This window comes from Rasamsonia emersonii (genome assembly GCF_000968595.1).
Source record: "Rasamsonia emersonii CBS 393.64 chromosome Unknown ctg1118621762051, whole genome shotgun sequence".
In the NCBI taxonomy this organism is placed as follows: domain Eukaryota; kingdom Fungi; phylum Ascomycota; class Eurotiomycetes; order Eurotiales; family Trichocomaceae; genus Rasamsonia; species Rasamsonia emersonii.
Window position 1 is genome coordinate 170494 of NW_013562644.1, and position 13469 is coordinate 183962.

The 13469-nt window shown below is 48.2% G+C and overlaps 3 protein-coding genes across 3 annotated transcripts; 1 reads left to right on the top strand and 2 right to left on the bottom strand.

The window, feature by feature from the left end:
* Positions 1–356: 356 nt before the first annotated feature.
* T310_9305 (mRNA splicing protein) lies at positions 357–1775 on the top strand (the record flags this gene model as incomplete). Its single annotated transcript, XM_013468286.1, has 1 exon — positions 357–1775. One exon carries the CDS (start codon positions 357–359, stop codon positions 1773–1775), a length of 1419 nt encoding a protein of 472 aa, XP_013323740.1.
* Positions 1776–3955: 2180 nt separating this feature from the next.
* On the bottom strand, positions 3956–5321 carry T310_9306 (uncharacterized protein; the record flags this gene model as incomplete). Its single annotated transcript, XM_013468287.1, has 2 exons — positions 3956–4279; positions 4392–5321. The coding sequence occupies 2 exons, from the start codon at positions 5319–5321 to the stop codon at positions 3956–3958; spliced, it is 1254 nt and encodes a 417-aa protein (XP_013323741.1).
* A 553-nt stretch (positions 5322–5874) lies between these two features.
* Positions 5875–10009, bottom strand: T310_9307 (RNA-directed RNA polymerase; the record flags this gene model as incomplete). Its single annotated transcript, XM_013468288.1, has 3 exons — positions 5875–9384; positions 9457–9613; positions 9720–10009. The coding sequence occupies 3 exons, from the start codon at positions 10007–10009 to the stop codon at positions 5875–5877; spliced, it is 3957 nt and encodes a 1318-aa protein (XP_013323742.1).
* Positions 10010–13469: the final 3460 nt, after the last annotated feature.

Here is a 13469-nt window from a genome sequence, read left to right on the forward strand (position 1 = left end):
AATGCACGCAAATGTTATATAACGACTTGAGACTGTGTAGAAAAAGCGTTTCTGGCATCGTTTTGCCTTTAATCTACTCGATATTCGCGTCGCATACCGCTATCAACAAGGCGAACATGACGTGCATTAGTTAGGCGCGCCCCGCCGAGTTGCCGCGCCACACGACAGACTCCTGGTCACGTGATATAAAACTACCTATCTCGGACGTCGGCGATTCCAAACCACCGCCTCTCCATCGACCTCTGCTCTCCAAACCGCATCTTTTCTATTCGCCTGGACTAGAGACACTCCTAGTTGTGAGTGTCAAGTGAGCTATCTCTGAGAGTTTTGAGATCGGCTCCTCAAATATTGCCACGATGTCGCGAAGGCCTACCGATGTGGCGTCGAAGGAGCGCAACGAATACATTCCTTCGTTCATTTCGAAGAAGCCCTTCTACGTCGACGATGACTCCTCAGCAAATGACTACCTAGAGCATCAGCGTCTACAGAAGTCGACATCGGATCAGTCGAAATGGTATGAAAGAGGCAAACGGCTAGGTCCGGCTGCTACGAAATACCGAAAGGGCGCTTGCGAGAACTGCGGCGCAATGACACACAAAACGAAGGAATGCTTGAGTCGGCCGCGGAAACTCGGAGCTCGATGGACAGGGAAGGATATACAACCAGACGAAGTGATTCAGAAGGTCGAGCTTGGTTGGGATGCGAAGCGGGACCGTTGGAACGGATATGACCCCGCAGAATATCGGAAGGTCGTTGAGGAATACGAAGAGCTGGAGAACTTGAAGCGCAAGGCGAAGCAGGAAGCTGAGAAAAAGAACAAATCTCAGGATGGCGAGGACGAGAGTGACGATGAACAGGAAGAGGCCCGATACGCCGAGGAATCGGACATGGGAAGAAAGCAGAGTACAGCCACCCGGAATCTGCGAATTCGCGAAGATACGGCGAAATATCTCCTTAACCTTGACCTTGATTCAGCCAAGTATGATCCGAAGACAAGAAAAATGGTTGATATGGGCGCGCAAGCAGATCAAGCAGCAGCACTTGTAGCCGAGGAGAACTTCGTACGGGCATCTGGTGATGCTGCAGAATTCGAAAAAGCGCAACGCCTCGCATGGGAGGCGCAGGAACGGGGAGACAAATCTTATCATCTGCAAGCCAATCCAACTTCTGGCGAAATCTTGAGAAAGAAGGAGAAGGCGGAAAATGAAGCCAAACGTGAGGCTCAACGGAAACAGCTCCTTGAGAAATATGGTGGCGAAGAACATTTGAAGGCGGCTCCGTCACATGACGCTGCTGTTATCGAGAATGAGCGATATGTCGAATACGACGAAACAGGAGCCATTAAGGGAGCGCCAAAGAGAGCGGCCAAGTCGAAGTATGCAGAGGACGTGCTCATCAATAACCACACGTCGGTGTGGGGAAGCTGGTGGTCTAACTTCCAATGGGGCTACGCTTGCTGTCACTCTACCGTGAAAAACAGCTACTGTACAGGCGAGGAGGGCAAGAAGGCGTTTGAAGAGGCATCGAATATGATGTTGCTGGAAGAGCAAGAAGAAGAACCCGAACCCGAGGCAAACGGTACAGCGGATTCGGGAAAGCAAGAAGAGGAAGCAAGTGAAGAGACCAAAAAGGGTGAATCAGACACGAGAAAACGAGATCTGCGTGCGATGCAACTAGGAGTTGATGAGGAGGAACTTGAATCCTATAAACGAAGTCGCTTGGCCAAGGAAGACCCCATGGCCGCATACTTAGGGAAGGACGAACTGATTGAATGAGATGCTCTTATCTTTTCCTCCCTTTTTTCTTTCGGTTTTCCTTCTATGGCTCCCGGCGCATATGGTGTACATACAACTGTTCTTGGGTCAGGATGCATTCGTCACTGGACATTTCGTCTGAGGCGTTTTCTATGAGTATTGCAATTACATACCCCGGAATAGCGATTTATTCATGTATAATTTTTTTTTGCCAGTGAAAATTTTTTAAACACGAGTAATCATGACAGCGTATTCTCCTTTTGGGGAAAAAAAGAAAAAAGAAGGAAACGTGTGGAAGTAAGGTTGTAAACTAATGACATTCTTTGATTGTCGCGACTTGCGAGGCATCAGGGTAGACAGTATATATAATCCGGGCTTTCGACCGCATTCGGTTCACACAACAGCCCTCATCCCCGACCTTGCCCACTGGGACGATTTATTTCTCTTTAATATCCAATTAGACTAAATGAAAAATGGAATAATTCATAGATTTGTGGTCTGACCGTTGAGTGGCTAGAAAATATGTACCCGTATCAAAACTAGTATGTACGCGAACAGAACTTTGAGCACTGGCTGAGATAGATTAGTACTAATAACCCTATCCGAACTATCTACATTACTTATGCAAAGACAAAAGCATATAATATGCCAGTATATCAGACGAGGCATCTGATGAGAAATTACAAAACTCCATGCGATGCCAATGCGCCGCGATTTATGCTGTTGTACGGAGTATTACGGGGTATTCCGTCCGGTAGTACGGAGTAGTATTCTTCAGTCACGTGATGCTGAGATCCGTTGTTCGACGACGCCAACCTCTCATTGGCTGAAACTCCGCAGCGGTCACGGGACAGGGCTTGAGCCCTGAACACCACAACTCGCTAAGCGACACCCAAACGGAGCCGAACTTTCGATACGTTCGCTCAGCGACCGACGACGACAACCGACAATCAGCCCTTCAACGGAATCGCCTGGTGAGCAGTCCCTGCATGGACCTGCCGTCTTGAAATTTTGTTTCTTATTTTCTTTAATTGTCTACTAACCAGTGGTCATTGATAGTAGATCCCCCTGATTCAAGATGAGTACGTGCTTAACGACCTCGAATCTGTTTTTCGTTCGATCTTCAGGAAACTGACAACGAGAATAGCGAAGGGTACCTCCAGCTTTGGTAAGCGTCACAACAAGACGCACACGCTGTGCAGACGCTGCGGTTAGTTCAACCCTTTCCGAATGAATTCCACAAAGGCGCGAGGGCGAGGGCGATTGATTGGGGATGGGCGAATAACGACAACAACGTGAATGCAATGGGGGGAAAAAAAGAGATTATGTGAAGAAAATTCGCTGACATCGGTGATTTTTGGGTTAACAGGCAGGCGCGCCTTCCACATCCAAAAGAGCACTTGCGGTTCCTGCGGCTACCCTGCTGCTAAGATGCGGAAGTGTACGAAACCCTTACTTATTACCATCGCGAAATATTACGAATGACCGAATCTCGGACGCTGACTTGGGGAAATCCAAACAGACAACTGGAGCGAGAAGGCCAAGCGACGACGGACCACCGGCACTGGCCGCATGAGGTACCTGAAGCTAGTCCACCGCCGATTCCGTAACGGTTTCCAGACTGGTACCCCCAAGGGTGCCCGCGGCCCCCAGACCCAGTAAATTCGACATCGTGAAACTTCCCTTTTCTGTCGTATCTGGAGTCAAAGGGTTGGGGAATGATGTGGGCGAAATCCGAAAAGGCGGGGATGGCAGGATTTGATGTGATGTGATGTGATGATCACAAGAGGGGGGCAGGCTGCTTGATGGGGCTGCTTCTCTCCTGTTTGCCACCAATTATTCCCAACAACCATCATCTTCTTTTACAAAGAAAAAATGAAAAGGATCACATGGGTTCAAACGGTGGAAAACATAGGACGGCGCTCATGAATTTCCTTTTGTTAATGGCTGGCTAAATTTGTCCATGTCAATTAAGAGGACAGACGTGATGGTGGGAATTTCACCAACCACGTGGAAACTGTCTTAAAAATTACAAATTCAAGCTACTTTCGAAAACTAATTGCTTGCTTCTGTCGGCCTCTCCTAGGAGACTACACTATTAACATCTGGTCCTTACACATTAAGGGAAAAGGAGTTGGGAAAAGCCTCGCTATTCCTCTCCCTGCTCAAACTAGGTCCTAACTCATTCTATTAATACCATTCTATTCACCCCGCCCAAAGACCCTAACTCCAGCATCCCTCTGGACAAAATACAAGACCTCTTTCTCTTCCCAGTCGAGCCCTTCGTCATCCGACGCGCCTCCGCCTTTACTGACTCTCAGGACTCCGCTGACATCCTTCGCTGCGCCTGTATCCAAGTTTCGCAGCTGCATGACCATCCACGCTCTGTGGGCGAGTCCGATGACGAACGCGGCGTGCTCCGTCTCCAGAGGCGTCACAGTACCTTCTACTGAAGTAGTAGATACAGCGGCGTTGTGTATCAGTGGGGAATCGGCGGATAATGTCAGGATCGTGGAGTGGACGCGCTATCCAAGTTTTGTAGATGATTAGCAGGAGTCTTAAAAGAGGAAGAAAAAAAATTGGAAGGACTTGGATCAAACGCAGGCTTGGTTAAATGTGCGATGTAGCTTGTCGTACCTGTTCCAGTCCCATGATCCATTCTCCCATCTCCGTCGCCCCGATTCCTTGACTCGGCCCCGTCGCAGCAAGTAGCAAATCCGGCTGGTCAATTACCAGCACGACGCCATTCTCGTCATCGTCGCCGCCGCTGCCGCCGTCAGGGCTCGCAGCCGTTCGTCCCTTCGTCTGAAGTTCTTCGACTACGGCCAAGACATCCTTCTCCAATGCATCAAGCGCCGCGGTCCCCCGACCTGTAAAACGCAACCGCTTTATCGTGGACTCCGACGCGGTAGAAGCTCTGTTGAGACTGCTGCTGCTGCCAGCTGTGGCAGGTGTTGTTGTCCCAGGCACTCGTGCCGGCACCGTGCCTGGAGGTGATCGGACCGGAAGTGTCGTAGTTCTGCCGAGAGAAGGAGGAGGCACAGAAGAACCCGACTGCGACAGAGATGGCGATGGCGACGTGGAGGAGGATGAGGAATAGAATAGTTCCGACAACCCGTCGATGAAAGCAAACCGGCCCTGTTCTGACAGACGGGCTAGATCAAGGCCCTGGGTTGCGTCGCAAACTTCGTTAGCTAGAAAAGCCCATGCAACGGTTGCAGCCACAAGCACTCCAAAAATTTCTTGAATGAATGAATGATGATGGTATGCATCGATGGATGGATGTCTTACCAACCTCTTCGCCTCACTCTTCCAGAACTCCCAATTGCGCAGGAAGCTCAACAGGACGACTTTTCTTCTCCCGCCTTTGACTCCATCATCGCCATTGCCGTCAAGAGGGGCTGTTTCAGCGCGACTCGAACCTGAACTTAAAGTTGCAAGCAGAAATCTCAATACCAGCCAATTGCTGGTCGCCCCGATAACAGAGGTGACTAGTGTCAGAGAGGAGCGAGGAGGGGGAGATACGTAGGGGATTAGAATGGGTGGGAGGGGTGGTTGCGTTGGCATTGCCCCTCCTTCTTTCTCGCCTTCTTTTTCCTTTGCGTTTGTGGTCGCAAATTTGTCACGATATCACAATCCAGAATCCTTGAAGAGGCTATTATGCGTTCCCATTTATTTCCTTTGCTATGCCAGGTACATATGTCCGTCTGTAAAATAGTTACCCGATGGGTGGGACATATGCAATCTAACTTATGACGTTGTATAAAAAGTTCTTCTGGCTCATTCATTGGCTAACTCCCTAGGGAAACTGTCCACACGCGACAAGAACACCCACTTGCGAGCTCTGCATTGGATTGTTTGTCAAACTTAGGATGCGAATCTAGGTACGTTATCATTTTTTTTCTTTGTTTCAATATTTAGTTTTCATACAACGCAAGATGTGGATGAATTTTTTGTGATCAACTCGAAATACTAGATTTAGGCCATTTGCAACTTCAAGTCACTTCTATTTTCAATTCCAAATTCTTCTGCCTGAAGCTAAAAGTCAAATGCCATAGATAGCGCACTATTCGAACTGATCCTTTAGCTGAATTCCCCATTGATATCCAATTTTGGCTGTCTAATCCTCATTAGAGCTCTCGAGGAGGTTTTCGAGCATGTCTAGCGCGCTGGGCTTCACATCTCCTTCCTCCTCCACGATATCCTCACCCTCTTCTTCCACGTCGACAGGATCTTCTGGACGACGAGGCAAGGTATTTGTGACAGGGGTACCCTCATTCTCTGGTGATACACCAGTTCTATCTTCCACTTTAGCTTCCTTAGAGCCGGACGAGCCTTCCGGCGACGTCTGCAGCTGATCCTCAGTTTGTTGTGGTTCTTTGTTCTCCTTCTCCCTGCCGACGACCAAGGCTTCATCCTTCTCATCATAATAACCCATAGCAATCTTGCCAAGGATGTCTGGGAAGATCCATGGAAAACTGATTAGAGGCAATTGATCGGGATTTGGCTTCGCTTGGTGGAATAATCTTGGGTCGGTGGGATGGTCTTTGCGGAATTCTGCCAATGCGACAGTTATCTCGTCGTAGGTAATCCGGTACATCGCGACGGCCAACGGGGCCACAAGTTCAAATTTGCGTCCTCCAACCTTGTTATAGCATTCGTTGCGAAAGCGATCACGGAGTGAAGAAGAGATTCCTCCAAGCTCTTCATGGAACTTGTAGTCTTTGCTCATGTTTGCGTGGCTTAAAACGAAAGTCGACCAGATCTCGAACTCGGTATTAATTTCATGCTGAGCCATGATGCGCCGTACCGCAACGTCGTACGTATGTTTCAGCTGCTTTGCGAATTCCACCAAGTCCTCATTGACTTTGATTTCACAATTCAAGATCCGGTCATCGAACGGCATCTCGAGATTCGGGACGAAGTCAACACGTTCGACAGAATCATACAGCTGACCTAGAATCTTGCGAGACTTGTAGATTCGCTCTTTCGGCTGGTGCTTTTTCTCCATGAAATGGGGCCACATTCGAGGTCTCAAATCTTGAGCCATCTTAGCAGGGTTGCCTGTCTTGTTGTAGTCAACTGCATCTGAATGCAACTGGGCGAGGCGTATGCATTTATCTTCTTCAACTCCTCCGGCGAGATAATCAGCCCACGCGAGATGCGCATGAGCAATTCGTGGCAGGCAATCATTCTTCATGTACGTGACGAAGAAAGAGGTGACGTCGTTGACTGTTACAGGACGATCCAAATCCAGACCCTTGGTCGCAGTATAGTCCATTGGCTTCCGGAACCAGTCGTTTGGTAACAGGTCTTTATCCCAAATCACCAAGTAATCGTCCCCATCCAAATCTCCGCCTGAGCACATGCTGGGAATGTCTCGATCGCCCAGCTGCGGAAGGACCACGACATCTTTAAGATGGTTCAATTGTGGAACGTTCACTGCCCTCACAACTCGAATATCGCCGGGGTGGAGGGAAGGATTACGTGCAAGAATGCAGACCCCTTCGATGACTTGATACTTGCCGCCTTGATCTGCTCTGGAAACTTGCACAAATATCTCCGGCAATGCGGAGATTTTGTCTTCATAAGATGCGTTTCCACTGGGAATATTATTCTGCGAATAACCTTTCAAAGTGGCCGTTTCGTCCATAACACCCAGAAGGCATGCTCCTCTATCGATCACGATCTTCGCCTTTTCCTTAAGGTATTTGATTTGCCATGCCCTCCACAGAGCCAGCAGAGAGGTCACGAAAGGCTCTTTCGATTTTTGGAAACCATCTTTAACCATCTGAGATATGAAGAGGGTCATCTGATTTGGATCAATGTACTTTTGGAGCAAGTGCACAGCTTGAGTTTCGCTAGTCATCGCCTCGTCGAGGTTCGCAAGCATCGTTCGAAGTTTCTCATGAAATATCTCATCCGAGACACCGAGAGACGAGAGAACAATAATAATCTGTCTATTCAACGTTGCCATGGAGAATTGAGACCAACGGATGATCTCGAGACCGTTGTGATCAGCGGGGAATTTGTGTTGACTTGGGCGGATGTGGATTTCTTGCCGTTGTGCTTCTGATGAAACGACCAGCATGCCTTTGCATCCCCCAAGGCGAAACTGGAAAGCAGACGGAGGATCTCGATGTGGTGTTTTGATTTTGAGTTCGTTCGCTGCCATTTGCGCAAGGAATCTGGATATTCTCCCAACGCCATCTGAAAAAGTGTATCCATTGCGCACAACATCCTCAATTTCACGAACTTGCACGGAACATCCTGTAACTGCACGAGTCGTCGAAAAACACTGACCTAACCTTGCGGCATATTTTGCGATATTCCTGATGTCGTTGAACTGGCCCATCCAGCCGCGAATGTTCGCAGCTGTCAAGTTGGGAAGAGAAGCGAAAAAATAGGCCCCGTGCTCACGAAATTGGGAGTTGCCAAAGGCAAGAAACTCATAATGCCTATCACCAAGTGTGATACCATTAGTCATCGTCCTCTTGATGCGAGTGAAGACTTCGTCCATCGTATTTCTCTCAGTCGAATTGATTCTACCTTCGAGCTTTTCGTCCTTAAACCTCACTCGAAGGAAACGATCAGAAAATTCGATGAAATGACGGATGACTCGGTTCGATATGTCGACCGACGGAGTATTGTAGTAAATCGTACTGGGTGTAACGGTGGCCGAGCGCATGTAGCAGCAATAAGGTGGAATTCTGGCTGTGGTCACGCCTTTCACGAACTTGAGCTCAAAGATGGCCATGGGATCATAGTAGGTCTTCTTTTCTGTCGCAATATGCTCCAGAAGAATCTTTGCCTTCCTCTCTCCCATCGCCAAAAGCTTTTCAACAAATTCCCTGCTTGCGGCATATTCGCTGATGTATCCATGGGAGAGACATACTTCAAGCTGATACCGGACTGAAAACGGTAGATTGATATATCCGTCGCCTTTCAACTCATCCAAGAAAGACGTCGCCTGCCCCTCAGGAGGAGGATCGATAATGTCCCATATGATAGGCACGGGGGATACTTTAGGAGTTCTCAAAACAAAGTCATCAGAGACATCAATATCAACGTTGAAGTCCCGTAACACGCGGCACAGAAGAGTGAAACTTTCTCTTTCATCGACTTTCGGAGGATAATTGATTTGAATAGTGGTCCAGCGCCCGATATTTATGATAGCCTTGTGCTTTCTTAAGCTGATTGGAAGTCGAGTCAGTTCTTCCGGGACGTGGACAATATCTGTCTGGCGAAACCACGTATCCGCATCCCTCCAACTGTTTCCTGGTTCCGAGAACGTGGAGGAAAGATCCTTCAGGCGACGGTGATAGATAGGAGGCGCATCCAGAGTCATGATGTGAGAGATGGACTCTGAGGACTTGTTCTCTGTCTGGAGAAGCCGAGTTAACTGGGCAAAGGGGACCCTCAAGCGATATTCATGAAAGGTGTCCTCGACGTCCTTGGCAGCGCGGCGATGATTGAATATAGCGAGCTGGAAGAAAACCACAAGTTCTCGCCGGTTCAAGTTGAGGACCACCCGAGGGGACTCCCGGAGTCCATCCCCAATCGTTCGCAGCGACAGCATCGTCTTCTCGCCCTCCAAGGTCCCCAGATTTAGTCCCAGGATTGGGACAGCCTAATATAAGAAACTAAAATTAGTATGTTCGTCTGATAAAGAGGGCAAAACGAGAAGAGTTGGAAAGCTTACGATTTCGGCTGGATAGCGGACATTGGCCTGCAAGGGACTGGGGACTTGGTGTTGCTTATTCTGGGTGTCCAAGTGGATGGTGATGTTGACCTGGCGGCCGTCCGAAAGAGCAATTCGGTATTGTCCAGTCCTCCAGAAGTCCGTTCGGGGTGGCGGCCTATCAGCGGTCAATATGATTCTCAATGAAGTGGACAAGCCATAATTGAACAAACTTGAAGCGGATCTTTCCCTTGCGGTTTCTCTTCCCGCTGTTGTCCTCGTACAGGTGAATGGAGAAGACCCGTCCTTCTCCGTTGAAGGCTTGCCATATGAGAAACGTGGTTGCCTCCTCTGGGACATTGAACAGGTTGACTGCCACCGTGTCCCAGGTAGTCCATGGGACAATCACAGAGGAGGCGGGATCATGGCTGTGGATCGATGGAGGCGAGACTGAGGACCGTCCTGAAGATGAGGGAGACTGGTTAGAGGAAGGAGCGGCACGCGAGTGAGGGAAGACAGCCTGGAATGAACCACATCCTCGGAAAGGCGTATTGCGTGGACGCTGAAGAGTCATCTTTGAGGAAGAGGTGCCTGGAAACACCAGATCAGGTAGACGAAGAGGACGGAAGGGTTGAATGGGATATGGTAGATAAAGAGGATAAGCGAGCTGATGAAGAAAATGAACTGGCTGAACTCGATGAAGAGATGGGATGGGATATTTTGGTGTGAGAGAAAAGAGGATGAAGGTTGAAGTCGACCTTGTAGGGAAGGCACAAGGTGGTCTTTCTCAATGTGGGTGGCAGCAGTGAATGGTGCAAGGAGACTGAGAAGCGATGAAAGTCCTCATTGAGGCCTCTCTTATGACAGTGCAGTGACAGACTCTGAGTGAAATCTGACGCGCATCTATTGTGGAGATTGTCTGATGCATATGCTATTTGGAAAGGCAGTGGGCTTGGTGAAGATGAGACCAACCATCATTCTCGGGAGAATGGAGGAGAGAGTAATGGGCAGAAGGGAAAACAAAACAATCAACAAACAAAGAAAAAGCCATCAGGCACAGATTATGACCTACCAGTAATGACGACAGGAGATCGAGGTTGGCTGACAGCAGAAACGCCTTGCAATTCTTTCTTCCTTCGCTGTGCGCGCTCTCGTCTCATCGCCGCATTACGATGATCTCCTCGGCCCCGAGTCCCTCGATGGGTTTTCTTCTGCTTTTGCTCCCGCTGGACAGTCTGGTTCTCGCGCTGCGGATTTTCAATAGGAATAATGGGTTTCGCCTGCCAATTCGAAGGGTAGAGTTAGCGAGGGACGATTGGGATAATTGCGTCGAAAGGCGAGGATACTTCTCATCATAATCCAGGAAATTGGGGTCCACAAAGTGGGTGACTCAAAGGAAGGCTCATGGTAGAAGACTACAGGTTAATTCTCTAGGAATCCAGTTTGTTTCTGAAGAAAAAAAGATTGCTGTATAGATTATGCACCCCAAACCCTGACTCTGCTGCATGGGCCCGTCTCAGACAGAACCTGCGTGTAGCCGATCTTGCAGAGATCAGAAAATATAAGGAGTGTTTCAGTGGTTAGACATGGGGAAACAAATGAAAGATCAGCAGGTATACTAACTAGTTCTGCGTCCATATTTTCTCCAGGCCAGGCTAGCTCTGGGCACTTTTTTTCTTGGAGAAAGGAGTCTTTGTACTCAAGTAATAATGCACTCAAGCGGAATTCCAAAGAGATTTCTGATGAGTTTGTTTTGAAAGTAGAGAGATGGATGTTATAAGACAAACAGAATAGAAAATGAGACAAACAAAGCCAGTATATATAAGACCCCCAGCCAGACCACCCACAACTGAACAAAGGCAGGTGCCGTCAATCTTCCACTGTCACCTGCTTCCCCTATTAAAATCCTCCTGTTCATTAAACATCACCATCTATTCTCTGATCCCGTACAGGTTGTTCTCCATAAGTATGTACATCCAAGTAGCCTTGTAAGATAAAAGCATTCAAAACCAACAAGCGAAGATAAACCAGATCCCTAGATAGCTTCCTGAACTGGCTCTGGAACCCCTCTTGTTTTTTTTTTTAAAAAAATCTTGTCTTTCTTTTCCTTTCCATTCCCATTCCCATTTCCCATTTTCCCTTCTTTTTGTCTTTTTACTGTTTCCCCTTTTCTTTGAGTCTGATATGACGCAGACTTCCATCAATCAACCATCTCCTTTCTGCGTTTTGTTTTTTTGCCTTCAGCCTTTGTGTCCATCCCACATCACCTGAAAAATTGGCACGAGCGATGAGTACTGAAGTCATTCTCGACCAGGTCATGTTAACAACGATCCTGGCAGTGCACATAGCGGGGTCCCCGAAATTGGAGGAGGAGCAGGTAAACAGGTTTAGCAAATTGCCTCCTATCATAAATGGCACTCTCTAGGTTGCAAAACACAGTGAGCTGGTTGGGGTCTCTGTCCCAGCAATGGAACATTTACCGTCGCAGGATCGTGTGCTGGTCATGATCACTGAAACGGCTATATTCGCTTGTCATTCTGTAATCTGACATTCGTAGCAATCTCCCCATCCTCCATTGTCAGCTCGGTGGATTCAGAAAGCGCTAGTTGTCCATCTCTGCTCAGCCGAGAAACAACATCGGATTTGAGAGGAAGACAGATCGTGCAACAGAGTCGCTTGTTTCTTGTCTTACTGTTGTCCACCAGCTTCGTATGCTAGATAGGTTAAAGGCGTGATGATACTCGTACAGATTTCGCGAAAAACGAATAACCTTCTCGACTGATTTCCCGAAAACTGTATACTTTCATGTTTTCTCTTGTTGCGTTAAATCAGGTCGACGCTGCAATTGCTTTCGCCAAATGTTGACAGGACACGTGGGAAGGAATAGCCGAGTTGCAGTCATTTTCATATTGTCGAGCCTGATACTCTCATAGGGATCTCCCGCATTCCTGCAGACATAGGCCAATCCTGTATTAATTTGTCTGTTCATTGGCATTTCTGAACCGGCTGCTTCCTCAAACGGACCGCGTGTTGAGGTCGTGTCCATTCGGGGTTAATGAACGATGAAAGTGGTAATTGAAAGAACCACACGGCTTCATGAAAGCATATATCATCACTATGAAAAGCGATATCGAGGAATACTGCAGAGATATGTGGCAAATTCCATTTGACTCGGAGTGTTACCGCGGCGTTGTCGAAGTGCCCTGCTTTGGGGCTTGCCCGCACATTATGTGCCTGCTGCGCACGCCATGCAATGGAATGAGCAAAAGATTTGTGATATAAAGATTTCAAAGATCCCAAGATCTATCGAAACCGGATCTACCGGCTGACGTAGGCTGATTGAACGCCGCGTTGCGATAACTCCCAGTCATCTCCTTTCTTGGCCTTGTTGCCAGAAAGGCATGTTGCCCTGAAAGCATGCAGGCCTGCGAGGAAACAAGGAGATCTAGAACTTCGCCGCATGAAAGTAATATTATAAACCAAAGAACGATGTTCATCGTGTTGGACTTGACGACGAGGTTTGGTTTCAAGAGCGTATAACCGTCCCACCCATGATCGTCAACAGCATCCTCTTTCTTGACATTCAGTTAACTGGTCGTATCATTCCCATGGAGAAGGGGGAGGAAGCTGAACAAGTTGAAGTAGGTTGCTCGACATGTTTTTTTTCACGGGTGGAAGTCTCCCAGGGAAGATCCCTTGATCATCCACGGGATCCACAGCCACCAGCTGATATACGGTCAGGATAACCGTCGATATCGACCGAGATTAATCCCACCGCAAGATTATGAATTCATTGTGAATTCTTTGAAGATAAGAAAATTGCCGCAGTTTAATCGTACAGAGCAGTACGTTTGGGGTGGTGGAGTCACGCAAATTCGCGACATCATGGCGCTTCTCTCGTGATGTTGATGTTGATAGGTGTCGTGCCAACGATGCTTTCTGATCTGAGATCTGATTATCATCAGTCTTGGCATGTCCTTCTTGTGGCCGATACATGTATTTTGTATACGGCCTTCTGGACCTCAGGACCGTAG